The sequence below is a fragment of the Propithecus coquereli genome, unplaced genomic scaffold (genome assembly GCF_000956105.1).
Source record: "Propithecus coquereli isolate 6110/MARCELLA unplaced genomic scaffold, Pcoq_1.0 Scaffold117, whole genome shotgun sequence".
NCBI classification, from domain to species: domain Eukaryota; kingdom Metazoa; phylum Chordata; class Mammalia; order Primates; family Indriidae; genus Propithecus; species Propithecus coquereli.
Genome location: NW_012135747.1, coordinates 214541 through 240185, shown reverse-complemented (window position 1 = coordinate 240185; position 25645 = coordinate 214541). Strand labels below are relative to the sequence as shown.

At 40.8% G+C, this 25645-nt stretch overlaps 1 protein-coding gene across 1 annotated transcript; it reads left to right on the top strand.

The window, feature by feature from the left end:
- Positions 1 to 1086: 1086 nt before the first annotated feature.
- On the top strand, positions 1087 to 24347 carry EIF4EBP2 (eukaryotic translation initiation factor 4E binding protein 2). Its single transcript, XM_012659010.1, has 3 exons — positions 1087 to 1533; positions 21121 to 21306; positions 22254 to 24347. The coding sequence occupies exons 1-3, from the start codon at positions 1389 to 1391 to the stop codon at positions 22283 to 22285; spliced, it is 363 nt and encodes a 120-aa protein (XP_012514464.1). The 5' UTR covers positions 1087 to 1388; the 3' UTR covers positions 22286 to 24347.
- Positions 24348 to 25645: the final 1298 nt, after the last annotated feature.

Genomic DNA, 25645 nt, shown 5'->3' with positions numbered 1-25645 from the left:
GTAGCTATGTTGATCCTATCCATGATTCTCTTCCCACTCCCATCTTGGGAATGTTGTGGGCAGAAGCAGTTCTGCTTAGCACAGTGGTTCTCAAAGTGTGGTTTTGAGAGCCCCGGGGAGCCTGTGAGCCTCACCTTTTCCAAATACATACCTGTGTGAGGCTGAGTTTTCTTTACATACTTGAATGGAAACAATGTATTCTGAATGCAGACACAGCTTGAGAATCCAGTTGTCTCCTATTAAGATGGATATTAAAGCGTTTGCAAAAATGTAGAACAATGCCACTGTTCTAATTTTTTTGTTTTGGAAAATACAATTTTTTAAACAAAAATATATGACTATTTTAACATGTAATAGGTTATCATTATTTTATGAATTAATAAACATTTAAAAAATTTTTCAGTTTTAATTTCTCATAGAGTAATTATCAATAAATATAACCCACACAAACAAAAGATCTTGGGGATTCTCAATAATTTTCAAGAATGTAAAGAGACACGGAGACCAAAAAGTTTAGAGGAAAGAATGGAGTTCTAGATCTAGATTTTTCAGGTACCTCGTGGTCTTAATCCTCTCCTTGGCCTCGGTTTATTTCTCATACAATACACATCCTTGTGACGTGGGTGGGTGGCTCTTGGTCTCTGCCTTTCCCTATTTAGATCTTGCTTTATGTGTGTATATAGGGACGGTGCCTGGAAGGAGACGCAAGAAACGTGTCAGTGGTTGCCCTTGGAAAGGGGGCTGGGAACTGGGAGAGAGTGGCACCATAAACCTTTCTGCTGTTTGATTTTTTAAAGGCAGTGCATCGTGCGTGCATTGCCTATATATAATAATGAACAATTAAAAGTAAAATTACGATTTTAATGGCTAGGAATGGAAAAGAAACTGAAGTCAGCTCAAGTAAAGTAGTACTGATAGACAATTAAAACAACCAGAGTTTTCCTTGCCTCCCTTCGCCTGGCTCACCAACACCTCACCCTGGTTCCTTCGGGCTCCTCTCCCGCCCACCGGGGCTGAGCCCCGCCCCTCGGTAGGGCCCGCCCCCCGTCGCTTCGCCCCGCCCCCGACGACGTCACCTCCGGACAGCCCGCTTCCCCGAACTCCCTCTGGCTCCCGCCTTCGCCCGCTTCCGGTCGTCGTCGTCGCCGCTGCTGCCGCTGCTGCTGCTGCTGAGGCTGCTGGCGGAGGCCGGAGGATCGGGCGGCGGCGGCGGCGGCGGCTGAGAGGGCGGCGGCGGGAGCGGAGCGGGACGAGGGAGCGAGAGGAAGCGAGCGAGGAGCGAGCGGAGCGCGCCCTTCCGCCCGCCTGAAGAGCCGGAGCAGCCCGGGCCCTGCCGCCGCCGCCGCCGCCTGCCCGCCGGACAAAGCCAAGAGCCCGCGCCTAGAGCCATGTCCTCGTCCGCCGGCAGCGGCCACCAGCCCAGCCAGAGCCGCGCCATCCCCACCCGCACCGTGCCCATCAGCGACGCCGCGCAGCTACCTCATGACTATTGCACCACGCCCGGGGGGACGCTCTTCTCCACCACACCGGGAGGTGAGCGCCGGCCAGCCCTCCGCCGCGTCCCGGTCTCCCGCCACGGTCCTCTGTCACTTCTCGGCGTGTCCCCCCGGCTCCACCAAAGCCCCGGGAACGCTGCCCTCGGGCCGCGCCCGCGCTTTCTGGACCCTTCACTTCGCGTTCTCTGTCGCTCGCAGCTCGAGTCCGCGCGCGCCCCATTCGGGGACGTGGCTCTCCTGTCGCGACGAAGAGCCCTTGTTCTCACTTCGTGGCCCGTTTACTCACTCGACCCAGTTTTCTCTCCCCTCTTCGTCTGCTTCCCGTGGCTACACTTGGCCTTGCGTTTCACTCTGCATTACCTCTAACTCTTGCAGATAGTGCATGTTAACGCTTGATTTTGGAGCTGACTCCGGGCCTTTTTAGAAAGCAAGTTGGGGAAAGGATTTCGCTCCTGGGACCCTGCGGTGGCTTGGTTTGCTGCTTTTAGAACACCAGGAGGAGGCTGGAATGCGGAGTCTGGAGTCTTGCCCAACGTTATCCTGCTTTGACAGCATTGTTTACTTTGCTGGACGAGGCCCCGCGGGAGGGGGGAGTCCCTCGGCCAGGAGGAGAGAGTGATAAAATAATGCTCAAGTAATAGCCAAGGTGGGGGTGGTAGAGCGCTGGCAGCCTTAATAGTGTTTCTTTTGGCAGCGACGGCTTTGGAGGTGGATTGAAGGGGGCATGGTTAAGCAGGACCCCCTACTTGGGTGGGGTTGTTTGATCCTGGGGAAGGGGCTTCTAGAGAGAGGCGGTGCAGAAGGAAGTTCCTGAGCAGTGCTTTTCAACATAGGACCAGGAACTGTTTACAAGTAACACTGGGGTAGAGGTGAAGCTTGTAGATTGGTCACGAGAAAAGGGAGCTCAAAGGTTGTCTGTCCCCTGACTGGGCTGTTCTCCAGAGGGAGGAGACTGGAAAGAGATTTTGAGGGGCCTGTTGAAGGGAACGGGGCTTCCTTTTCAACTTCAGAACTTTGCCTTCTTTTGGTGATGGGGTGGCCTTTCACTAGAGAGGGTGGGGATTTCGCTGGCAGCCCCTGCAGTCTACAGGATTGCTCGCCTCATTTTTGTGGGCAGGGCTCTGGAGTTGTACTACAACCAATCCGGTGCAGCTAGGCCTGGGCCATCCCTGAATTGGTTGCACAACAGCAAGGCCTGTGGAGTAAGGAGACCGCCTTGCGAACGCCAAGGGATAAAAATCTAGGAGAGAGCTTTATGGAGGTATCCAGCCAGGCCACTCTAGGGGAGGGGAGACTGTGTTGGAAGACTTTAAAATGACTCAGGCAGGAGAAGTTCATAAATATGTATGGGGAGCTGGGTTTAAGGAAGCGTTTAACTTTGCAGAACAGTGGAGTTCCTAGTGAGGTTGCTTACCTCATTGAAGAAACCTCTCATCTGATCTGTTCACAGGCCAGTCCCTGTGTTTGAGCATGCTGAGATCTTGGTTTTTAATTATGAAAGATTTTGGCAGACCAGAATCTGCTTGAGATAGAGTTGTCTTGAACTTGAACTGGTAGCTTTTGAGAAATGGATATTATTTTACATGGTAATGGAAAGGGATTTATAGCTTCCAGAATTCTTTGAGGTATTGGTCAGTAAATGCTTGTGTTTCCAGCAGTGCAAAGCACATGTCACAGTAACAACTGCCCTCAGCTATAATTCATTTGGGGCAGGAACTAAACTTATAGCTATGTATTAATCATTATTCTTCTGAAGGAAGAGCCACAGAGAGACACTTTTGGCATATTTCAAACAGCCAAGCCATGATGCTTTTCAAATAAAGGCATAATCTTTAAGCATTTCTTTAAAGATAGAAGCCTTTCTCATAGCCTGGATTAGTTCCTAAAATGCTTGTAAAGATTCTGCCAGAAATACTGATTCATTTACCACTCCTCCCAACACACAGAATTCCACTGCTTTCTCAAATATCATTTAACCTGCTTCCAAATAGTTTCTACACACGCAATTTTTTGTTTCAGATTTAATACTTGGCTAATTTATAGTGTTAAACCTGTGTTTATTGGTAGAGCCCATTGTAATCTTTGGATTTTTAACAGAAGGACTTCCTTAATTTTTTTTTTTTTTTTTTTTTTGAGACAGTCTTACTCTGTTGCCCGGGCTAGAGTGCCGTGACATCAGCTTAGCTCACAGCAACCTCAAACTCCTGGGCTCAAGCAATCCTACTGCCTCAGTGTCCCAAGTAGCTGGGACTACAGGCTAATTTTTTATATATATGTTTTTAGTTGTCCAGGTAATTTCTTTGTATTTTTTTAGTAGAGACAGGAGTCTCGCTCTTGCTCAGGCTGGTCTCGAACTCCTGAGCTCAAACTGTCCGCCCGCCTCGGCCTCCCAGAGTGCTAGGATTACAGGCGTGAGCCACCATGCTCAGCCTGCTTAATATGCTTATAAGGATATAGCACTGTTGCAATTGGATTTGATCATTTTTAGCAATTAACTCAATGCTGTTTAGGTGTTCAGTACGTATTGATTTAATTTTACCCCTTTGGAAATTTTCTGCCCTCTGGTTTGTACATTTCTCTTGTTACATTCATCTCTCCTTCACTATGTAATTTTATTTCTCTCAGCTGGGGTGAGATAGTTTGTTGTTATTTGGTCACCTCCTGAATTAATGTGGTTGGGTATCTTCTACGAGTTTTGTGGGCCCAGTGCAGTGCTTTGCAGAAAAAGGGACAACAGACAAAAATAAGAAATGCAATCTTTGCTCTGAACAGGCTTAAAATCTTGATTTGGAGGGAAGGGAGAGACAGATAAAATTTTTAGTTCTGAAACTATATAGAGCCGAAGTGCTAACATGTATTTCAGACTTGAAAACATTTAGAAAAATGAGAGGCAGTAGGCTTGTATTGGAAATCTCTATTTTGTGGGAAGGGGAAGGATTAGTATTTCCTGCCTGGAACTTCTGGAGTGTCACATGCATGTCAGAGCATTCAAGATAACATTTGATGTGCTAAATGCCCTAAATGGTCAGACTGGGCAGGGACATTCACAACGTAGTGAACTTATTATTTCTCCCCACTTAAGAGTCCTTTATTCATTGGGGAGCAGAGGATATAGCCTAACCTTGAGGTTTCTCAAAATTGCCTTCTTGTGGTGGTTTGGGAAATGAGAAGTGGGTGAAAACACGCTTGCTGTAGCGTCTTTGATTTCTCGTATTGCTAGAAGAATATCTTTTCTCATTACTAAGGAAGAGGGAAATTTTTGTTGAGTAAATTCCAGGTCCCCCCAAAATGCCCTTGAATTTTATTTTTTCCTCTCTGCCTATGGAGGAGCGGGGATGATATTTGGTTCTTCCATTGAGAAGCACTTCTAGCCTCAATGGAGGAAGGTAAGGTTACTATAGTTAGCTTTATTTTTATAACACTCCAGTTAGCTGGAAGGAACCTATTGCTTTCATTTTATAATTGAGAGAAACTGAGACCCAGCAAAATTACGTAACTTGTTAGCAAGTCATGCAGTGGGTAGTCTCAAATTTAGTATCCTGATCACTATTTCAGGTTTTTCCGCCACTATCTTAGAATGCTTATCTGGCCGGGCACTATGGCTCATGCCTGTACTCTCAGTGCTTTGGGAGGCCCAGGCGGGCGGATCTCTTGAGCTCAGGAGTTCGAGGTTACAGTGAGCTATGATCGGGCCACTACACTCCAGCCTGAGTGACAGCAAGACCCTGTCTCTAAAAAAAACTTATCTTACTAGGAAAGGAAGTTTTCAGTCATTTAAAGAGACTTTTCTACCTCTGGAATGCTAGCTATTACTAATAGACTTCTTTCTGCTACCTTATTTCTTTTTTAGGTGCCAAAGTCTTCTGAGAGAATTGTGCTCTGGGGAATGAACAGAAGCATAGAGACCTCTTTTAGCCTTTCTTTTCCTGCATAACATTCTCATCAGCTGTGGAAAAGTATGCTGTTGCCATAACAAGAGCAACAGAGGGGAACTAACTATGATGATCTGAAATCTTGTTTATGCCGTAGCTCTTCCTCTGCCAGCTGGAGAGTTGTTGTGGTTGGTTCACTGGGGCAGAATTACCTGAAGGCCGTTGGAAGGGTCTGGAAATAAAGGAGAAGGCGGGAAGAGGGAAAATAAATCCACTTTGAGTGAATTAGATTAAAGTAAGAATATTTGGGGGCAGACTTGCTTTCTAATCTGGTTCTTTTCTTGGGAAAAATGAATGGAGCTCTGTGTGTAGATATGGGGAAGGAAGGCCAGTTTCTGACCATGTTATAAAATTTCTAGTTTGACGACCTTGAGCTGAGTTAATTCTAGGCCAGTAACTTCTGAACCAACAAATGTACTTATTTGACTCTAACTTCAGTTATTAGCCAGAGGACTTATATGTGAGAAGTACATGAAAAACATAATGAAGTGTGTTCAGTCACTTTGTCTGTGGTTGAGAAAGATGGCATTTACTTATCTCAGAGTGACACAAATGAATGTATTGTCATTTTGTAGGAGATTTAGGTTTAATGTCGTATTCATCAGCTGCCATCGTATATATTGAAGAGGATGTATTTCAGTTTTTATGTTGGGTGCATTTTTGCTGCTGAGGGTCTGAATTCTGAGCCTGGGAAGGCAGCAGTACTCATCCTCAGGGCAGTGCACTGTGTGGAAGGGAGCGCCTCTGCCTGACCTAAGCCAGATGTGATCCGACAAGGGAAGAGAGTATAGGGTGATAGTGCAGCATGCGTGACAGACCTGTGTACAGCTCCCTGTAGCTCTTCTGAGGCTTGTTAAATGAAATAGGAAGGAAGAGCAGAGATGTTCTGAGGATCAGAATCTTAAAGAAAATCTTACAAGGAGATATTTGGGATGGTTTAGAGACGATGTAGGCTCGATTAATTGGGTGTGTGTGTACACGCGCATGCATGTCTAAAGTTCAAATGGGGTAAAGTTAACGTGGAGAAAGCTAGTTCTTCTGGTTGGGGAGGAAGGGAGTCTGAGCAGGAGAACAGTTTGTTGGTGAATGGCAGAAGAAATTTTTCTTCAAATTAATGCTTAAAAGATTTTTCTTGCTCCATTTATAATAGAACAAAAGTCAGTTGAGACTTGTAGTCAACAGGTAAGGCCTAGGTGACCATTTTCAAATCTGTTTATCATTGTACTTTGCTTTGTAAAGGACTCTTAAAACGTGTGTGCTCCTTAACACCCAGTATCTGTCTGATGTGTAAGTAGTTTTTAAAGGCCCCCTTCACATGGTTCTCAGGCCACAGCTTGAAGCCAAAAGCTCAGAAATCTTGAGTGTTTATATCCAAATAACATTACGGATCTCTAAGACAAATACCTTGACAAACAGAAGCTGTTCATTTCATTGAATAGTTTAAAAAAGTAAAAACCACCAGGTGTGGTGACTCACACCTATTAACCCCAGCACTTTGGGAGGCTGAAGCAAGAGGATTGCTTGAGCCCAGGAGTTTGAGACCAGCCTGGGCAATATAGCAAGACCCTATCTCTACAAAAAAAAAAGAAAAATTAGGGCTCTGCATGGTGGCTCACACCTATAATCCTAGCACTCTGGGAGGCTGAGGTGGGAGGATTGCTTGACCTCAGGAGTTTGAGACCAATCTGAGCAAGGATGAGACCCCGTCTCTACTAAAAATAGAAAAATGAGCAGGGCATTGTGCTGCTCACCTGTATTCCAAGCTACTAGGGAGGCTGAGGCAGGAGGATCACTTGAGCCCAGGAGTTTGAGGTTGCAGTGAGCTACGATGAAGCCACTGCACTCTACCCAGGGCAACAAAGAGTGGTGAGACTCTGTCTAAAAAAAAAAAAAGGAAATTGAATCCCCCATCTTACTCCCCACCCTTTCAACCAAAAAATACAAAAAGAAGAAAAGAAAAATTAGAAGACACTTGTAGTCCCAGCTACTCAGGAGGCTGAGGTGACAGGATTACATGACCCCAGGAATTCAAGGTTACAGTGAGCTGTGATCATGCCACTGCATTCCAGCCCGGGTGACAGGGGGATACTCTGTCTCTAAAAAATAGAAAGTAAAGACCTCAGCAAGCAAGGATAAACTGGAAAATACAATTTAATGCTTGTGGATTCCTTGGGATTTTCTGTTTGCAAGATCATGTCCTCTGTGAATAGAGATAGTTTTATTTCTTCCTTATCAATCTGAATGCCTTTGATTTCTATTTCTTGCCTCATTTTCCTAGCTAGAACCTGAAGTATGGTGTTAAATAGATGTGGTGGACATCAAGAATGGACAGCTTTGCCTTGTTCCTGATCTTAGGGAGAAAACATCCAGTCTTTCACCGTTAAGTAAGATGTTAGCTGTGGCTTTTCATAGATACCCTTTATCAGGTTGAGGAAGTTCCCTTCTATTCCTAGTTTGTTGGGTGTTTTTATCATGAAAGGGTGTTGGATTTTGTCAGGTGCATTTTTTTTAATCTGTGGAAATTATCGTGTGATTTTTGGTTTTTATTTTACTGATATGATGTATTACATTAATTGATTTTCACATGTTGAGCCAGCCATGCATTCCTTGGATAAATCTCACTTGGTTTGGTGTATACTTTTCAAATGTTGCTGAATTTGGTTTGTCTGTATTTGGTTGGGGATTTCGCATAAGGGATTTTAGTCTTTATGTTTCTTGTGATGTCTTTGTCTAGTTTTGGTATCAAAGTAATACCTCATTCAGTTTTAATTTTTTATTAATAGCAATGATCTGCTATTTATAGCAGGAGTGCTGACTATTTACTGGTGAAGATAGACCATTGCTTTTTAGGTTCTAAGAGGTACTTATCAGAAAGTTTGAAAGGCTTGAAGTTCTTCATTTTAAGATGCTGTGATTAATCATTAGGTCCTCAGAGAAGCTCATCTTGTCATCAGAGACTGTCCACGTTAGGTGTTGGCCTGCTTCTTCATTGAAATGAAACTATTCTCTGGTCTGATAAGTTCCTAGAACTATTATGAATAAGTAGCAGATAAAAACAGTAACCTAGACTAATGATATTCAATAGGATTAGTTCAAGCTCCTTACTGTAAGGAAAAGTAGAAGATGTTGATAGATAATCCATTGTTTTTATTTGTTAAGAAGTGCCCAAAAGGAGTAAACTTGGGGGTGGGGTAGAAGCAAATAGTTGGAATGGAAACCAGGTTTGAATCTAAGTATTTTCCCCATACAATTACAGTGATTTTTCATTAATTATTAGCATTACAGACAGGCTTAATTAACCACAACATCTGTGAAATCTAATTGAAAGAATTAATCTGGATGCAGTCAGCAACCTGGCAGATCCAACCTGCATTTTCTTGGAATCGGGGCCAGGCATTTCTTGTGGAGAAATTTATTTCAAGGTGAATGTTCTAGCCCAAACAGAGGTGGGCATATTTGATGTGCTTTATTTTGACCCACATTTTCTGATGGTCAAAGCTATATAGACTTAGAAAGTCAGTTGACATTTATTTAAGGGTAGTTTGTGGTTTGTATACTATTTTGGATCTAGCACCAACTTTAAAGAACATCTGATTCAACGTATTTTAAACTCAAAAAAACCAGATTTGCCTAAAGTATATACCTATCTTGTTTGTGTTGTATCATGACTCCTGTGTCACTATATGACCTTTCACAAAGACTTTTTTAGCTTCTATGGACATTAGTTTCTTCACTTGAAACGAGAGGTTTCCACGAGATGCTCTCTAAGGCCTTTTCTAACATTGGACTTTCTGAATAGGAACATAGTCATTATCAACTTCTCTTTCAGCCTGGGTGTGTGTTCTAATATGGAAGAGTCCTAAGTCTGCAGTCCCCATCCCCCAAGCCACAGACCCTGTTATCCCTCAGTGGCCTGTTAGGAACTAGGCTGCACAGCAGGAAGTGAGCAGCAGGTGAAGCTTCCTCTGTATTTACAGCTGCTCCCCATCACTTGATTCACTGCATAAGCTCCACCTCCTGTCAGATCAGTGGTGGTATTAGATTCTCATAGGAGCATTGAACCCTACTGTAAACTGTGCATGCGAGGGATATAGGTTGCACACTCCTTATGAGAATCTAATGCCTGATGATCTGAGGTGGAGTTGAGGAAGTGTTGCTAGCTCTGGGAGCAGCTACAAATACAGATAATTATTAGCAGAGAGGTTTGACTGCACAATAAATGTAATGTACTTGAATCATCCAGAAAACATCTCCCCCCATCCCCCAACCGCGTCCTCTGTGAAAAAATTGTCTTCCATTGAAACAGGTCTGTGGTGCTAAAAAGGTTGGGTACCACTGTCCTAAGTGACAGGACAGGGAACCATCCTTTGAAATTAGTATCTTGGCAATCTTTGCTCACAATTATTGAGACTTAGAGTTAATCAAAGGACAGTAGGGTAGATTTTTCACAAAACCATGGATGTCTTCCATTTGCTATAGTAATTTAGTCATATTGAGTTACAAGGTCTTGAGGCTCCAGTTGTGCCTTTTGTTGATGGAAAAATTGTCTCCGTTGGTTTTATTAGCACTGCAGGGATGTGATGCACAATGAATGTGGTTTGGCCACCACCAATCTCCCTGGAGGATACTGGGCTGGGCAGCTTTTAGTTTCCTCTGCGTTTTCTGCTACAGAGCTTTTTAGGTGTCTGTCTCTTCATCCAGAGCCTCCATGAAGAATAGATGTAGTTTAAAACTGAAATTCATTCATGAATGTTCTGTAATCCAGTCAGTCAAACACAGATGTGTTACCACCTTCATAAGTCCTTTCTGTATTTTCCCTTCTTATTATGGGGGGGGGGGGGAAGGGAGAGACCAGCACAGACTTTTCTGAGTGCGTTAGAAACACTTGCTACTTGTTCCTCTTACATGTATTTATGATCTTTTGGTGGGCCCTTACATGAGACATAGCTGGAGAATTGTCAAGAATTCCTAATAGACTATTGGGATTACATGTTTTAGTTTCATTTATGTGTGTGTGTGTGTGTGTGTGTGTGTATACATATAACCATATATATATATATTTCTTTTTTTTCTTTTTACACTGTCTCTTGAGGTTTTTGTTTTGTTTTAAAGAGACAGCGAGTCTCCCTTAGTCACCCAACCTGCAGCGGCATGATCATAGCTCACTGTAACCTTGAACTCGTGGGCTCCAGCGATCCTCCCACCTCAGCCTCCTGAGTTGCTGGGACTACAGGTGTATACCACCATGCGCAGCTACTTTTTCTTACTTTTTTGTAGAGACAGAGTCTTGAAGTCCTGATGAGCCTCCCACCTTGGCCTCCCAAAGTGCTGGAATTACAGGTGTGAGCCACTGTACCTGCCCCTTGGTTTTTTAAAATATATTGTGGTAAAACCTATATAACATAAAATTTACCATTTTAACTATTTTTAAGTATACAGTTCAGTGGCATTAAATATACTCACATTGTTTTGCGACCATCACCACCATCCATGTTCCCAAACTGAAATTTCATGCCAATTAAATGATAACTCCCCATTAAACACCACCACCCCCAGACTCTGGCAACCACCATCATACTTTCTGTCTTCATGAATTTGACTACGTACCTCATGTAAGTGGAACCATATAATAATTGTCCTTTTGTGACTAACTTGTTTCACTTAAAACAATGTCTTCAAGGTTCATGTAGTCACTGTTTTGTTTTGCTTTTTTTTTGAATTACATTTCTTTTTTATACCTATGAAAGTAACAGAGTTTTAAAAGTCATATAGTACCATTAAGCTAATAACAAAAGGCAATATTCCCATGCCCTGTCCCCTCATCTCCATTTCCACTTCCAGAGAAACCATTTTAAACTCTTGTAGCTAATGTTTACCTCTGAGTTTCTAAATAACATGATTTAATGCTGTTTCTCAGTTCCAGATATTAACAAGTTAGTTTCCTGCTATGGGATTTAGTTGCTATATACACCCTTCTCCCAATGTATATACTTCTACCTTCCATCCTCCCAATTTAATCTTCAAATTAACCCCTTTTGATTAAATTAATATTTATGTAATATTTATTAAATTTAGGTAAATATTAAACACAGATGTGGCTGATGCTGGTTTCCTGCCCAACAGCCATTGCTGCTGCTTCCGTGCTATCACAGATTCCCTCATTTTTTTAAGTGTCAGTGTGCCAAGCCCCAGGATATACACCGTAACTACTCTAAGCCAGTCATGACTTTTCCTCAGTGTTTGGTCTGGTGGGCAGCTGAACCAGTTCTGGCTAAATGAGATGTTGGGGAAGTCTGCTAGGGGTTTTCTGGGAAAGATTCTCCTCTCTGACGGAGAAAGTCCCATGAGGACAGCCCTGTTTGACTTTATATTCTCCTCTCCTGTTTGGGACATTATTGTATGAGAGTACATTAAATAGGTCTATCTCAGCCTTCTTGCAGGGTTTGTCTTGAGCTTATTCAAACTGTGCAATTTGGACAAGTTACTCTTTTTCCAAGCTATTTGCATGAGTGAAAGCTTAATTCTAATTCTGGAAGCAGACTTAGTTACACAGAATTTTTATGATGGAGGACCCACTAAAAGTATAGTAACAACTACTCTGTAAGGTAACCATGTTATAGCAGACTTTCTTTAGGTGGTTTTATTTCATCTTACACAATTTCTTAGTTATACATAAGCTTGATGCATGCATTACTTATCATTTAAACTAAGCTACTTAGCCTTGAAAGAGACCCTTATACTAGAATGACCTGTTTCTGTACTCGCCATCTTGGCAAGCATTATTTTAGACATCATTCGTTCACCTTGTTGTTTTCTGCAGTTTGAAAATCACTAGTTCTTAGATCCAAAAGTAGAAAGGTTTTTTCCTCCTCTCTATCATAGTGACTCAGTTTTACTCCCATGCGTTCCTGGTAATGTCAGTATCTAGAAACTACTAAATCAAGGGTATTAGATTTAATATCTGGTCATTAAGGGATGAAAAAAATTTATAAATACCCAACATATAGGTTCCTATTCTGAAATCTAAACATGAAGACCAAGTACAATATGCACATTTTGAAACAAAATAGAAAAAGAAAAATTGAACAATATCGAAGAGCATAAAATGCAAAATAAAATGCTAACAGACCATCACTTTGAACAGTTTCTGTTTATAATGCTTTTGCTACCATTGTTGCTGTAAATATATGTATACCTTGATCTCTTGATTTCTTAACATTAGACAATATTATGGACACTGTTACTACTTTCTTCTCTCATTTCCCATCCCCTCTCCATTTACCAATTTCTGTAAATTGTATTGTCATTTTCGGTTCTTCTGGAAGTCACCTTTAAAACTGTAAATAATGTGTGTCTCCTCAACCTGTCAATCTTAACTCTCCACTATAGAAGATTATGCTATCCACCTGTCCTCCTGCCTTTTCTTCCCTGGCAAATCAATCTTTACATTATTTTTATATCAGAGTTTGTAACATTTACATACTCTTCCTTAACTATAATTCTTTTATGCTTTTACTATAGTTTGATTGCAAACATTGAAAATCAGTAAACAGCATATATAATACAATATTGTGATTTTTTTCTTAAACAGCTTTAACTGGAAGGAAAATGTTCCATTGTCAAGGTTAATAAATTCTTTTTCTTTTTTAAACACTTTATTAATTGATCAAAATCATGTCCCATATTAATATTGTGTTATATGTGAGCTATAGATTTCTTGTTCGATCTCTTGTTTTCCTTCTTTAGGAGTTTAAGGTTAACTTGTTTCTAGTTAGTTGTGGCTGTATTAGTTGACATTAAATTGAGCTGACATGAATGTTGCAGGGAATTTGGATGAAATGTGAATTACTAGGAATTTCTCACTTCAGAAAATATATGTCTATACATGCACATGTATAAGAGACCTTGAATATTTTAGGTTTTTTCGGTTTGTTTTTTTGTTTGTATGTTTGTTTTAGAGACAGGGTCTTGGCTCTGTTGCCCAGGCTGGAGTACAGTGGCAGGATCATAGCTCACTGTAACCTCGAACTAGCATCAGCCTCCTGAGTAGCTAGGACTACAGGCAAATGGCACCTCACCTGGCCAGATTTTAATTTGACAATAAACATAATATTCAACAAAGGAAATAAAAGATTTTTTCTGGCATTTTATTCATAGTGAGTCTTAATTTTTTCCTTTGAATAGTTTTGGTTTTTGAATGGTCAGGTGCTTTTGAATTACACCATAGAATCATTAGTCACTAACAAGTTGATTCCCCGTTTTTGCTTTATCCTGGCTACAGTTAAATTTTTTTAGCCTGCAGTGATTTAAAATGCAAAAACTTAAAATGCCATGCTTTTGTAGTCGTATTTTCCCTGGCTACATTTGAGAACATTAGCAGCATTAGTTAAGATCCTAGTTCTTCATTGTGTCTTGTCATCTGAATTATTTGTTGTATTTGCATTCAAGACCAAATGTATTATAGGAATGCACTAAAAAGCTATTTGAACTAACAGGTGAGTTTAGCAAGCTTGCAGGATACAAAATCCATATAGAAATTGTACTTATACTTGCAAAGAACAATCCAAAAATAAAATTAAGAAAACAATCACATTTATAATAGCATAAAATAATAAAATACATAGGAATAAATTAAATCAGAAAAGCATAAAACTTTTACTCTGGAAACTCCAAAACCTTGTTCAAAGAAATTAAAGAAGACTGAAATAAATGGAAAGACATTTGATGTTTATGGATCAGAAGACTTAATATTGTTAAGATGACAGTACTCCCCAAATCGATCCACACATTCAGGCACAATCCCCATCATAATCCCAGCTGGCTTCTTTGACAAGCTGACCTTAAAATTTATGTGAAACTTTAAGGGATCTAAAATATCCAAAACAATCTTGAAAAACAAAATTGGAGGACTTAACGTTTCCCTTCCTGATTTCAAAACTTACTACAAATTAAAACAATATAGTACTAGCATATGGAAGGCAGCTATGCCAACCACTATAACACCAACGCCTTTGTAGGTACTAGCATATGGATAGACATAGATCAGTGGCATAGAATTGAGAATCCAGAAATAAACCCTCACAATTATGGCCCATTGATCTTCAACAAGAGTGCCAAGACAATTTAGTGGTGGTAAGGATAGTCTTTTCAACAAATGTGGGTACAACTGGATGTCCACACGAAAAAATGGAAATTGGACTTGATTACTCAAAGACCTAAATGTAAGAGCTAAAACTACAAAACACCTGGAAGAAAACAAATGTAAATCTTTACGACCTTAGATTAGGCAATGGCCTTAGATATAACTCCAAAAGCACAAGCGACAAAAGAGAGACAGAGAAAAAAAAAAACAGATAAACTGGACTTAATCAAAATTAAAAACTTGCGCTTCAAAGAACGACAGTCAAGAAAATGAAAAGACAACCCACAGAATAGAAAATATTTGTAATCATATGATAAGGGATAAAGAACTATTATAATTAATAATAAAAAGGCAATCCATTGAAAAATGGCAAAAGATCTGAATAGACATTTCTCCAAAGAAGATGTATGTTGGAATGGCCAATAAGCTCAACATAATTAGCCATCAGGGAAATGCATATTAAGATCAAACCACAGTGAGAAAACACATCCACTAGGGATGGCTATTATCAAAAAAGACAAGCCAGGCATGGTGGCTCATGCCTGTAATCCTAGCACTCTGGGACGCCAAGGCGGGTGCATTGTTTGAGCTCAGGAGTTTGAGACCAGCCTGAGCAAGAGTGAGACCCCGTCTCTACTAAAAATAGAAAGAAATTAGCTGGACAACTAAAAATATATAGAAAAAATTAGCCGGGTATGGTGGCATGTGCCTGTAGTCCCAGCTACTCGGGAGGCTGAGGCAGGAGGATCACTTGAGCCCAGGAGTTTGAGGTTGCTGTGAGCTAGGCTGAAGCCATGGCATTCTAGCCCAGGCAACAAAGCGAGACTCTGCCTCAAAAAAAAAAAAAAAAGATAATAACAAGTGTTGGTTACAATGTATAGAAATTAGAACCTCACACACTGCTGATGGGAATGTAAAATGATGTGGCCACTTTGGAGAACAGTCTGGCAGTTCCTCAAAAGGTTTAGGTAGAGTTGCCATGTGACCTAGCCATTCTACTCTTAGGTATATACCCAAGAGAATGGAAATGTATGTTCACACAAAAACTTGTAGATGAATGTTTATAGCAATATTCATAATAGCCAAAAAGTGGAAACAACTCATATGTTCATCACCTGTTGAATTGATAAAGTGTGATACACACACCCACACACACACACACACACACACACACACACACACACACTGAAATACTATTTGGCAATGAAAAGGGATGAATTACTGATAAGTCCTATAATATGAATGAACCTTAAAAACATTATGGAGGTGAAAGAACCAGTCACAAAAATACCGTATGTTGTGTGATTCCATTTATATGAAATGGCCAGAATAGGTAAATCTGTAGAGACAGAAAATAGATTAGTGATTGCATAGGGTTGGAGGGGCGGTAGAGGTCTTTGTGCAGGTAATGAAAATGTCTAAAATTGATTGCAGTGGTTCGATTTTGTGAATATACTAAAAACTACTGAATTATATACACTTTAAATGGACAAATTGTATATGAATTGCATCTCAATAAAGCTGTAAAAAAACTGTTTTCGGCTAGGCAAAGTCATAGTGGTTCTTCAAAGTTTCTCTTATACCTCACATATTTAGGCCGAATCTCTGCTGCCTATTTCCTAGTTGGTTTCATTACAATTCTTTAATGCATATGTTATTGCTAATATATAACTTAGAAAGCTTACTTCTATCCTTGCTTTTTTTTCACTACTTCATCTCCAGAATTTTCCAGGTTGGTGTACTACAGAAATGAGAATTATCTGGTTTCAACTTGCACATTGAATATAAGAACATCTCACAGTGAAATCTCATCCTTATGAAATCTAGCCATGAACAAAAGTGAGGATGTCACACAGATGTTCAAAGTCCATCCACTAAAGCTCCTTCCCTTTGTTCACTGGAAAGCCATCAGGCCCCTTTCAGCCTTATCTGCCCTTATTTCACGTAGCATTCTAATAAGAAGATTGCTGATTTCCAAACCCAACAGATTAGAAGTGCCAAGTTGGAATAAGTGTAAAAGTTGTGTTATGGACTGTATTGTCTCTCCAAAATTTGTATGCTTTTAGGAGTTAGGTTTAGATGAGGTCATGAAAGTGGGACCCCTAGTGATGGGATTAGTGCCCTTATAAGAAGAGACACCAGAGAGCTTGTACAGCCCCCTTGCCCGCATCACAGCAATAGGGCAGCTACTTACAAGCTGGGGAGAAAGCTTTCCCCAGAAACCATCCATGCTAGCACATTAATCTTGGACTTCTAGCCTCCAGAACTGTGAGACAATAAATTTCTGTTGTTTAAGTTGCATATTTTGCTATGGTAGCCTGAGCTGACTGAGACGTGGTAGAAGCCTGGAAAAAAGGAAGCTCTTAGTTTAACAGGGAGAAGGAAACAGGAAACTGTGGGGTAGGGGGACACAAGCATGGCCTTGGGCACCTGATTTCTGTATAGTGATGTTCAGCTGTACAGAGCATCAACTGAATAGAGCTTGAGACTTCTCAGGTCACAACATAGTATAATAAATGATTTTCATAATAATGACCCTGATATATCAAGAAAGGGTTGAATTGTGTTCTGTTTAAGGCCATAAAAGATTTAAATCTATATTAGAAATATTTCTATCCAAGATAATTGAAATTGTTGTTGAACTAAGTTTTCTGCTATTCAGAATGCCTTGTTCCTCATAATTTCCACGAGCCTTTTTGAGTTGTTACTCTATTTCTTATTTTTCAAAGCAAAGGGGGTGAAGGTAAGTTTCTACTTTCCTTGTCCTAAAATGATATTTGAAACAGGCTCATAGACTTGTATCATCCTCAAACCAGGAACAGGTGATTTCCAACACTTCCCCAGGTTTTCTAAAAAGGAGGGAGACATGCAAAGCTTTTCTGCGAAGGCTGAGGTCACGGTCTTGGGTCCAGTCACAGATGGGCTGTGGGTCTTTGCTCCTAAATCTAACAGTAAAAAATGGGAAGAGAATTTCTTAGATTATATAACCTATTAATATAATTTTTAAAACTATCTATTTCTCTGTCATACAAGAAGAAATATAAAGCTTAAGTAATTTATAAAATACACAAGTACTCAGGATTTGTCCAACTTCTAGACCAAAAACCAAAACAAACCACCTGTACCCATTTCTGTAACACTTCCCTAGGGGGCAGTAACACCACCATCATCCCCACCCACCCACACCTCCACTGAAAAGCAGTGCTTTAGGGCAAATGTTTGGTGGTCCCTGTTGTATAAACTGCTTGCCAAACCATCTGCTCTTTGCTCTTATTTTATATGTATATGAGTAGCAGTTACCTTTTTCACTTTAGACAGCTCACTCCAGCTCTTGGGATCATTGAGACTGTGGTAGAGTGAAGAGTGCTGGACACCACAGGCTTAGTCCAGTTCTTTTTCTGGCTAGCACTGCTCTGGGTCTCAGCATCATCTGTCAAAATGATCTCCATAGCCCCTTCCATCCATGTCTTACTAATTCATCTATTCTCAAACCACTGTTACTGGGATTCTGGAAGGATGAAGTTGGGTTCTTTCTCTCGGTCTTATGGTTCTCAAATTTTAATGAACGTAAGAATGACTTATGTTCCATAAAAGGAGCTTGAAAATATGGATTTCCAGTTCTACTCCCAGGGATTCTGATACAGTTGGACTATTGTCGTAAGCGTCCCAGGTGAATCTGATGGCGGTATCTACAGGTCACAACCCAAAAAATACTGTCCTAGTACCAAATATGGCACAATATTTTCCTTTATTATAGAGAGGCTGAGATCCAGTTATTTTCATTTCTTATAAACTAAAAATATGACTGTGCAGTGTAGTTGTAGCAGAACTAGATAGTAATGGGGGAGGCAAGGGCAACATAACCTAAACGTTTGTACCCCCATAATATGCAGAAATAAAAATTAAAAAAAAGAAAGTTGATATCCTTTGGAGTTGGTTTGAAGGCCTTAAACGTTTTGTTTTGAAATACCTTCATGTGCTAATAGATGCCCATCTGAGGACATTTGGGTTCATTTTCTTTCTGAGACACTTAAGTCGATCTTTCCTACGATTAGCTGATTTTGTTGTATTGTCTAGAGAAAAATATGTTTAGTACTTAATTCTAGTTGTTAAAGCAAAGATGAGGGGAGTGGAAATTACTTATTAGCATTATGTGCAAAAGTGTGATGGTACCACTGCAGGCAGGTATTAATCCCAAGAAAATCATTGATTTTGTAAACTCATTTCCCAACTATTTAGCTTAATATTGGTATTATTTCTTTAAGTATTTGTCTCTTCTTTGGAAGGACTCTGGAGTTTCTATTCTTGTAGTAGATGCCTTACTTTTTTCCACTTGTTTCCTCACATTTCAAATAGATGTGTTAGGTTGTTCTCCTGTTTCCTGGGATGTAGCTATCACATGTTGTTTGAGGAAATCTGTCTGAACATGACTCTCCCTATTATAATATGACAGCAGTGTTCCTTTTTTGTTCACTTGAGAATCTAAAAACATTTACAGCAGATAGTATTTAGATTCTACCTCTTTAAGCTTGGTGATTTTGTACATAATTATACTTTTACATATAATACTGCCTTTAATTTGAATGCCTAAACCCTTAAAACAGGTTTTTCTTTTCTCAAGCTCGGTGCTAGCAAGATAGTTCCACATGAGTACTTCCCTTTGTTACTTGGACAGGGTTGGCAAATATGCTGGGCTGCTATTCACCTCCTTTAACAGATTTCTCTAAATGGTCACTACATTCTTTCTTACTGAACCAGCCATAGTCTTAGAATCAGCAGCAGAGCTCCAGGCATTTGCTACATTTGGCCAACAGCAGGCATCTCTAATTGTCACTTAGTTTTATATCCTAAGCTATTAGTATAAATACCTTGGGGAGACCATGACAAAAGGAATAGACAGCATCAGGTTTTCTTCCACCACCTCCCCTCAGTTTTGCTGAGAGATTATTGACAAATAGAATTGTATAAATGTAAGGTGTGCAATGTGGTGATTTGATAAATGTATATATTATGAAATAATTACTACAGTCAAGTTAGCTAACACATCTGTCATCTCATATAGTGACCACTTTTTTCTGGTAAGAACAATTAAGATACACTGTCTTAGTAAATTCCGAGTACGTATATGATACAGTATTGTTAACTGTAGTCACCATACTGTACATTAGATCCCCAGAACTTACTCATAATTGAAAGTTCGTACTCTTTGACCAACATCTCCCCATTTCTCCTACCTCCCAAACCCTGGCTACCACCATTCTATGCCCTGTTTCTATGAGTTTGACTTTTTTATAATAGGTTCCACATAAAAGTGAGATCATGGAGTATTTGTCTTTCTCTGATTTATTTCACTTAGTATAATGCCCTCAGTTTCATCCATGTTGTCACAGATGGCAGAATTTCCCTTTTTTGTGGCTGAATAATATTCCTCTGTGTGTGTGTGTGCGCGTCTCGAGCGTGTGTGCGAAATTTTTTTTATCCATTCATCCATTGGCAGATATTTAGGTTGTTTCCATGTGTTTGCTATTACGAATAATGCAACGAACATGGGAGTGTAGTTACCTCTTTGAGCTACTGATTTGATTTCTTTTGTATATATACTCAGAAGTGGGATTGCTGGATCATATGACAATTCTATTTTTAATTTTCTGGGGAACCTCCACACTGTTTTCCATAATGACTGCACCAATTTACATTCCTACCAACAGTGTACAAGGATTCCCTTTTCTCCACATCCTTGCTACCACCTGTTATGTCTTGTCTTTTTGATAACATCCGTCCTAACCGGTGTGAGGTAGTATCTCATTGTGGTTTTCATTTGCATTTCCCTGATGATTAGTGACATTGAGCACCTTTTAATGTTCCTGTTGTGGCCATTTGTAAGCAGCAGGTTTTCATAACTCTTTATTAGTTAAAGTGTACTCTTCAGAACTATCGTTTTTAAAATATTCAGGTAGCACTTACTGGATTGTTATGTAGAATAGAGAGGGGCTTCCAATTCTAGCTTCTACTATAGCTTTGTCTGGGAAAAATGTCAGTCTCAGTGCTTCTTTGGAAAGCCTTTAACCTAAAGGTGGTTATCTGTTTTTTCCCATACTTGTTTATTCCTTCATTTAAAACTTTTATTTTTGAAGATCTTAATGTTAGGACCTAGGTCACATATGAATAAGACGTAACCCTGGCATAAGGAACTTGAAGTCTATCTAGAGAGGCAGATAAACAGGAGTTCTATAGTAGGTGATGTGTGTTGAGTAAAACAGGGGGAAAGAATGTTTTTAAAAAAGAGGAGAGGGTGGCTTCACAAAGGAAGTGATGTTGGAGCTGAGTCTTGAAGGATAAGCAGGAGTGTCCCCAACAGAAGGGGAAGAGAGGGCATTCCAGGTGACAGAGGAACCTGCTCACAAGCAGGGAAGTTACAGCTTATCCTTTAGGCTTTAATTATAAAATCCGTAAAGTAGAATTAGATAGAATTTGAACTGAGTTTCTGGGTAGTATTATATGTTGGTAGCCCCTTAATTTGTTTCAAACTCTTTTCAACCCTGTTTTCTAGGAACTCGAATCATTTATGATCGAAAATTTCTGTTGGATCGTCGCAATTCTCCCATGGCTCAGACCCCACCCTGCCATCTGCCCAATATCCCAGGAGTCACTAGCCCTGGCACCTTAATTGAAGACTCCAAAGTAGAAGTAAACAATTTGAACAACTTGAACAATCATGACAGGAAGCATGCAGTTGGTAAGAGAATGACAGTTCTGGGGACCAAGAGGGTGGTTCCTGGAATTTGAATGTCTGTTTGCTGTAGGTCGAAAAAATGTTGATGCTTCAGTTATAACTGATGTTCAACTATGTGTCTCTAAGGTTCCCCCTCCTCCCCCAAAGGTTTATGGAAACCCTGAGTTCTAAATCATAATCAAATCTAATTGAGTTGTCCAGAGTCAGAATGATAAAACCCCAAAGATGACTCGGTGAAGCATGCCTTAAGGACTACCTGGCCTAGGCTTTGTTGGACTAGAGTAACACACACACAGAAAACAGAACAATTTCATAGCCCCCATTTCCATTACCCTCAGGTGATAGACCTTGTTTCTTACAAGAAGAATGTCCTTTTTATGGTGTAGGGGAAAGCAGTATGGTTTGTTTCCCCCATTTTCCAGAACTGCCTCTAATATTTACATAAACACCCCCCCCCTTTAGTAATGAGTCCTCTTGATCTCTGTTGAAGCAGAATGGTGAGGTGGGAATGGACAGCTCCTGAAGTACACCTCAGGGCCTGCACTTGGTGACCCCTGGACGTGAGCCAGCATTCTGCTTTGTCAAATTCCAAACGAATTTTTAATGGACAAAGTGTCAATTCAGAGCAGGGCCAAAGGTCAAAGCGTCCAGAAGAATGTGCTCACCTAATGGATAGCAGAGAGCTCCCCCAGGAGCTGCTGTTTGGTCATCCTGTGGACATAGGGACACTTGGAAAGGTTTCACTTGTGTCCTTTCTCCCCATGAGTGATGGGACTGCCATTCTTTTTCAGATTGAGACAAGCCAAACCAAAACAGAATAATTGTTTAAAGGTAGCAGAGAGTGGGACAGTCTGAATTATTTTTTGCATCTCATATAGAGAGAATGACAATAAAAACTCTTTCACTTTTTTTGTGTGTGACAAACTTTTCATTTTATTTGTCCTAACTAGGGGATGATGCTCAGTTTGAGATGGACATCTGACTCTCCTGCAAGGATTAGAAGAAAAGCAGCAACGCTGATACTTGTGTGTACCTGATTTGCCAATAGGATCAATAACGAAAAGAAGAGGCAGCACCAGCAGGCCCGTTGCAGTCTCCACCTCCCCTCCCCCTCCCTTGCGTGCCAAATGATGGGAAGATGAGTGTCATCTGACCATTCTTCTCCCTGTTTCCTGTTCCCATTCCCACTTAGACAGACTAGATTGAAGGCCCTTGGTGTATTTCTGTAGAGCTAAGCAGCCCATAGAGGAAAACATTAAACTGTGGCTTCCCTGGTCATTTTTTATTGAGAACCAACCCCTTCAAATTTATCTCAGATCAGATATCAACCTACCAACAACTGCATGGCCGGGAAGTCTGGGGAAGGGATACAGAGGTGTGGTGGGTTCATCATCGTTCATGTTCCTTACCCTCTGTGTCTCCTCCTTGTATCCCACCTGTGGTTCAGTGCTGTGAGCGTCTGGTTTGGAGTCTTTAAAATCATCAGGGAGATATGATACAAAGAGAGCTGCTTTCCCTTTTACCTTTGTCCTTAGGGACAGCACAGTTTGTGTAACTCTCGTAGCTTACCTTGTGACACTGTTTTGAGGTCCACTTCCCTTCTTTGCTCTGGGAGGAATGTCTTCCCATTCCTTTACTTTTAAACCCTCTACATCAGAAGGGAGCCCTCAGTAACCAGCTTTGGTCTTCTGTCGTTCCTCCCTCCTTGCATCTTGTTGCTGGGAGAGTCCTTTTGTACTTCGAGATATCTAGGTGATTTTGTCTGCTCCCAAAGCAGGTCCATGCCAAGTAATAGAGGCACTGTGGCCTCCACTTGGTGCATTAGGCCTGATCATAGTATTCTGCCAGACAGTACCTAAGAATGACCTCTGAACAGTGTTGACCCATTTGAGTACCAAGTCTCAGTAATTATTTTTAAGTCCAATGAGCATTGTGATATTTGTTCTTGGATTGTAGTTTCTTATGTTTTGAACTTAAAGTTGATTTTCAGAATGTTCCTAGAAAATAACTATATTTTTTTCCTTTGTGGACCTGCTTTGTTTGGCTGCTGGGATAGATAAGCATGGGCTTTAAAATGTGTTCCTCCCAGTTTTCTTGCCTTTCCCATTCTTTTCTTCCCGTCCTCCCCTGCTCCCTCCCTCTCTTCCTCTCTCCTTCCTTTCCTTTTCTCTGCCAGGCCATTTTTCAAATTTACATCAAAGATACCTCAAGTGTTGGTATCTGCTAATATCTGTCACTCCTCTTATCTGAGGAGTGGCCTTTTATTTTTAAGATGACTACAGACCTATTTTTAGATATGTTTTCAGTACAATTTTGAACAGCAACTTTTTAATGAAACATCTTCCAGTGTTAGGAAGGTGAGAAGTGTCCATAGGCAAGTCTGCTGTTCTATGTTACCATCCTTCGTCTCCCCAAGTCCCTTAGGAGCTCCTTCCTTCCTCCTGTAGTTTTGGGTGTGCATGTTTGGAGTTTGTAGTGGGCGATTTGTAAAGCTGGACCATTCTGCCTTGCTACGGGTGTCCATGAAAGCCTCATTCTTTTCCTTACCCCTTTGCTTTTGCATTCCTCCTCCCCACTTCTCCTGGGACTATTGACTGGCACAATAATCTCAGGAGAGTGACTTCCCCCCATAGAAAGACAACTAAAGTAGCCCCTAGCGTCCTGGGAATTTCTGGTTGGGTTTGGTGCCCTGCACCCTCTTATTAAGAAATCACATCCCAGGGTGAGAGTAACAGGCCAATTGGCTAAGAAAGAAAGCTGTTTGTTTTTCTTTTGAACTATGAAAAGACCCTGTTTGTGAATACATTTAGAAAGAAGAGAGGAAGGATGTCTGCAGAACTTTGTTCTGGTTTTTTGCTACAAATGTGAATAGTTCAAAGAGTGAAAACCTTTTGTGATGGTTGAAGTCTCTCAGGAATAAGCTGGATCTCCAATGTTTTGGGGATGCTCTGAGTCTCAAAAATTGATAATCAGAAAAGTATTTTTTGTTTGTTTAATGTAACCCTGTTCAGATTTTAATTAAACTCCAAATTTCGTCTCACATACTCTTGGAAAAACTTAAGTTGCGCTGTAATTTGCATAAGAAACTTGCTCAGGACTTCTTTGTACCCTGGGGAGCTTGATTCTTTGGGAATGAAGCTTTTCATTCTTTGTACACTGGCCTTGGCATCCTATGGAATCTGACTCCAACTAGCAGCTAGTCAGTCCGTCGGTGAGCAGAACAGTATGCTCTTCTTAATCCTTATTATTGTATATGAAAACTTGGCTTCCTTACTGAACAGTGGGGAGTGGATTTAAAACATGAGAGCTTAAGTAGTATCAAGATGCTATTTTCCCCTTTCTTGCCGTCTTGGGGCAAGAAAGCTCTGCGCGTGGTCCCCTAACCAGAGGACATGTTTCTAGTATTTCTGGGGAGTGTTAGCTGTATAATACAGCAGCTATCCAATCCCTTGTCCTTCTCTGCAAGGACTTCCTTGCTGCTTGGTGCAGTTTTTTCCTCGAGTCCACCACTATTAGACTTTGACCTCCATAAATCAGCATTTTATTTTAAGTTTTTTATAGAGACAAGGTCTTATTCTGTTGCCTAGGCTAGAGTGCAGTGGTGTGACCATAGTTCACTGAAACCTTGAATTCCTGGGCTCAAGGGATCCTTCTGCCTCAGCCTCCCAAAGTGCTGGGATTATAGGCCTGAGCCACTGTGCTTGGCCAAATCAGAATTTTAAAAATGATTTCATAAGGCATGCGATAAATTAACAACAGATGATACCTTTGTGTCATGCCTCATAGAATTGTTTTTAGACCAAGCCAGAGTCCAGTAGGTGGTTTACCTCTGGACCTCACAGATGAAGGAAGGAACCTCACAGATGAAGCCCTAAATGAATAATACATCCTGGCTTTTTTGGGAGGGAAGAAAGACCTTTAGGTTACCACTTAAATTAGATGATTCTTATTATAAAGTCTTCATGACCATTTTCTTTTTATGAGGAAATCATGTTTCTATACTTATGGAGATAGTCAGTCTTAATAGAAGTGACCTCCCTCCAAATCCCAGCAGGAGACCTGCATTGCCATGGTTCTACTTTGTTTATAGGTGGTTCATTGAATTCACCAGTTCTCATATTCTGTTTAAATAGGTATAGCATTCTCAAGAGCAGAGGCATAAAGAAGCTGGCTTCTACGTATTGGGCTTCCAAGCCGAGAGTTTTGTCCTTCCACCTATATTAGTTATCCATTGCTTATGACAAATTACCTCCAAATTTAGTATCTTAAGATAATAAACAGGCCAGGCGTGGTGACTCACGCCTGTAATCCTAACACTCTGGGAGGCCGAGGCAGGAGGATC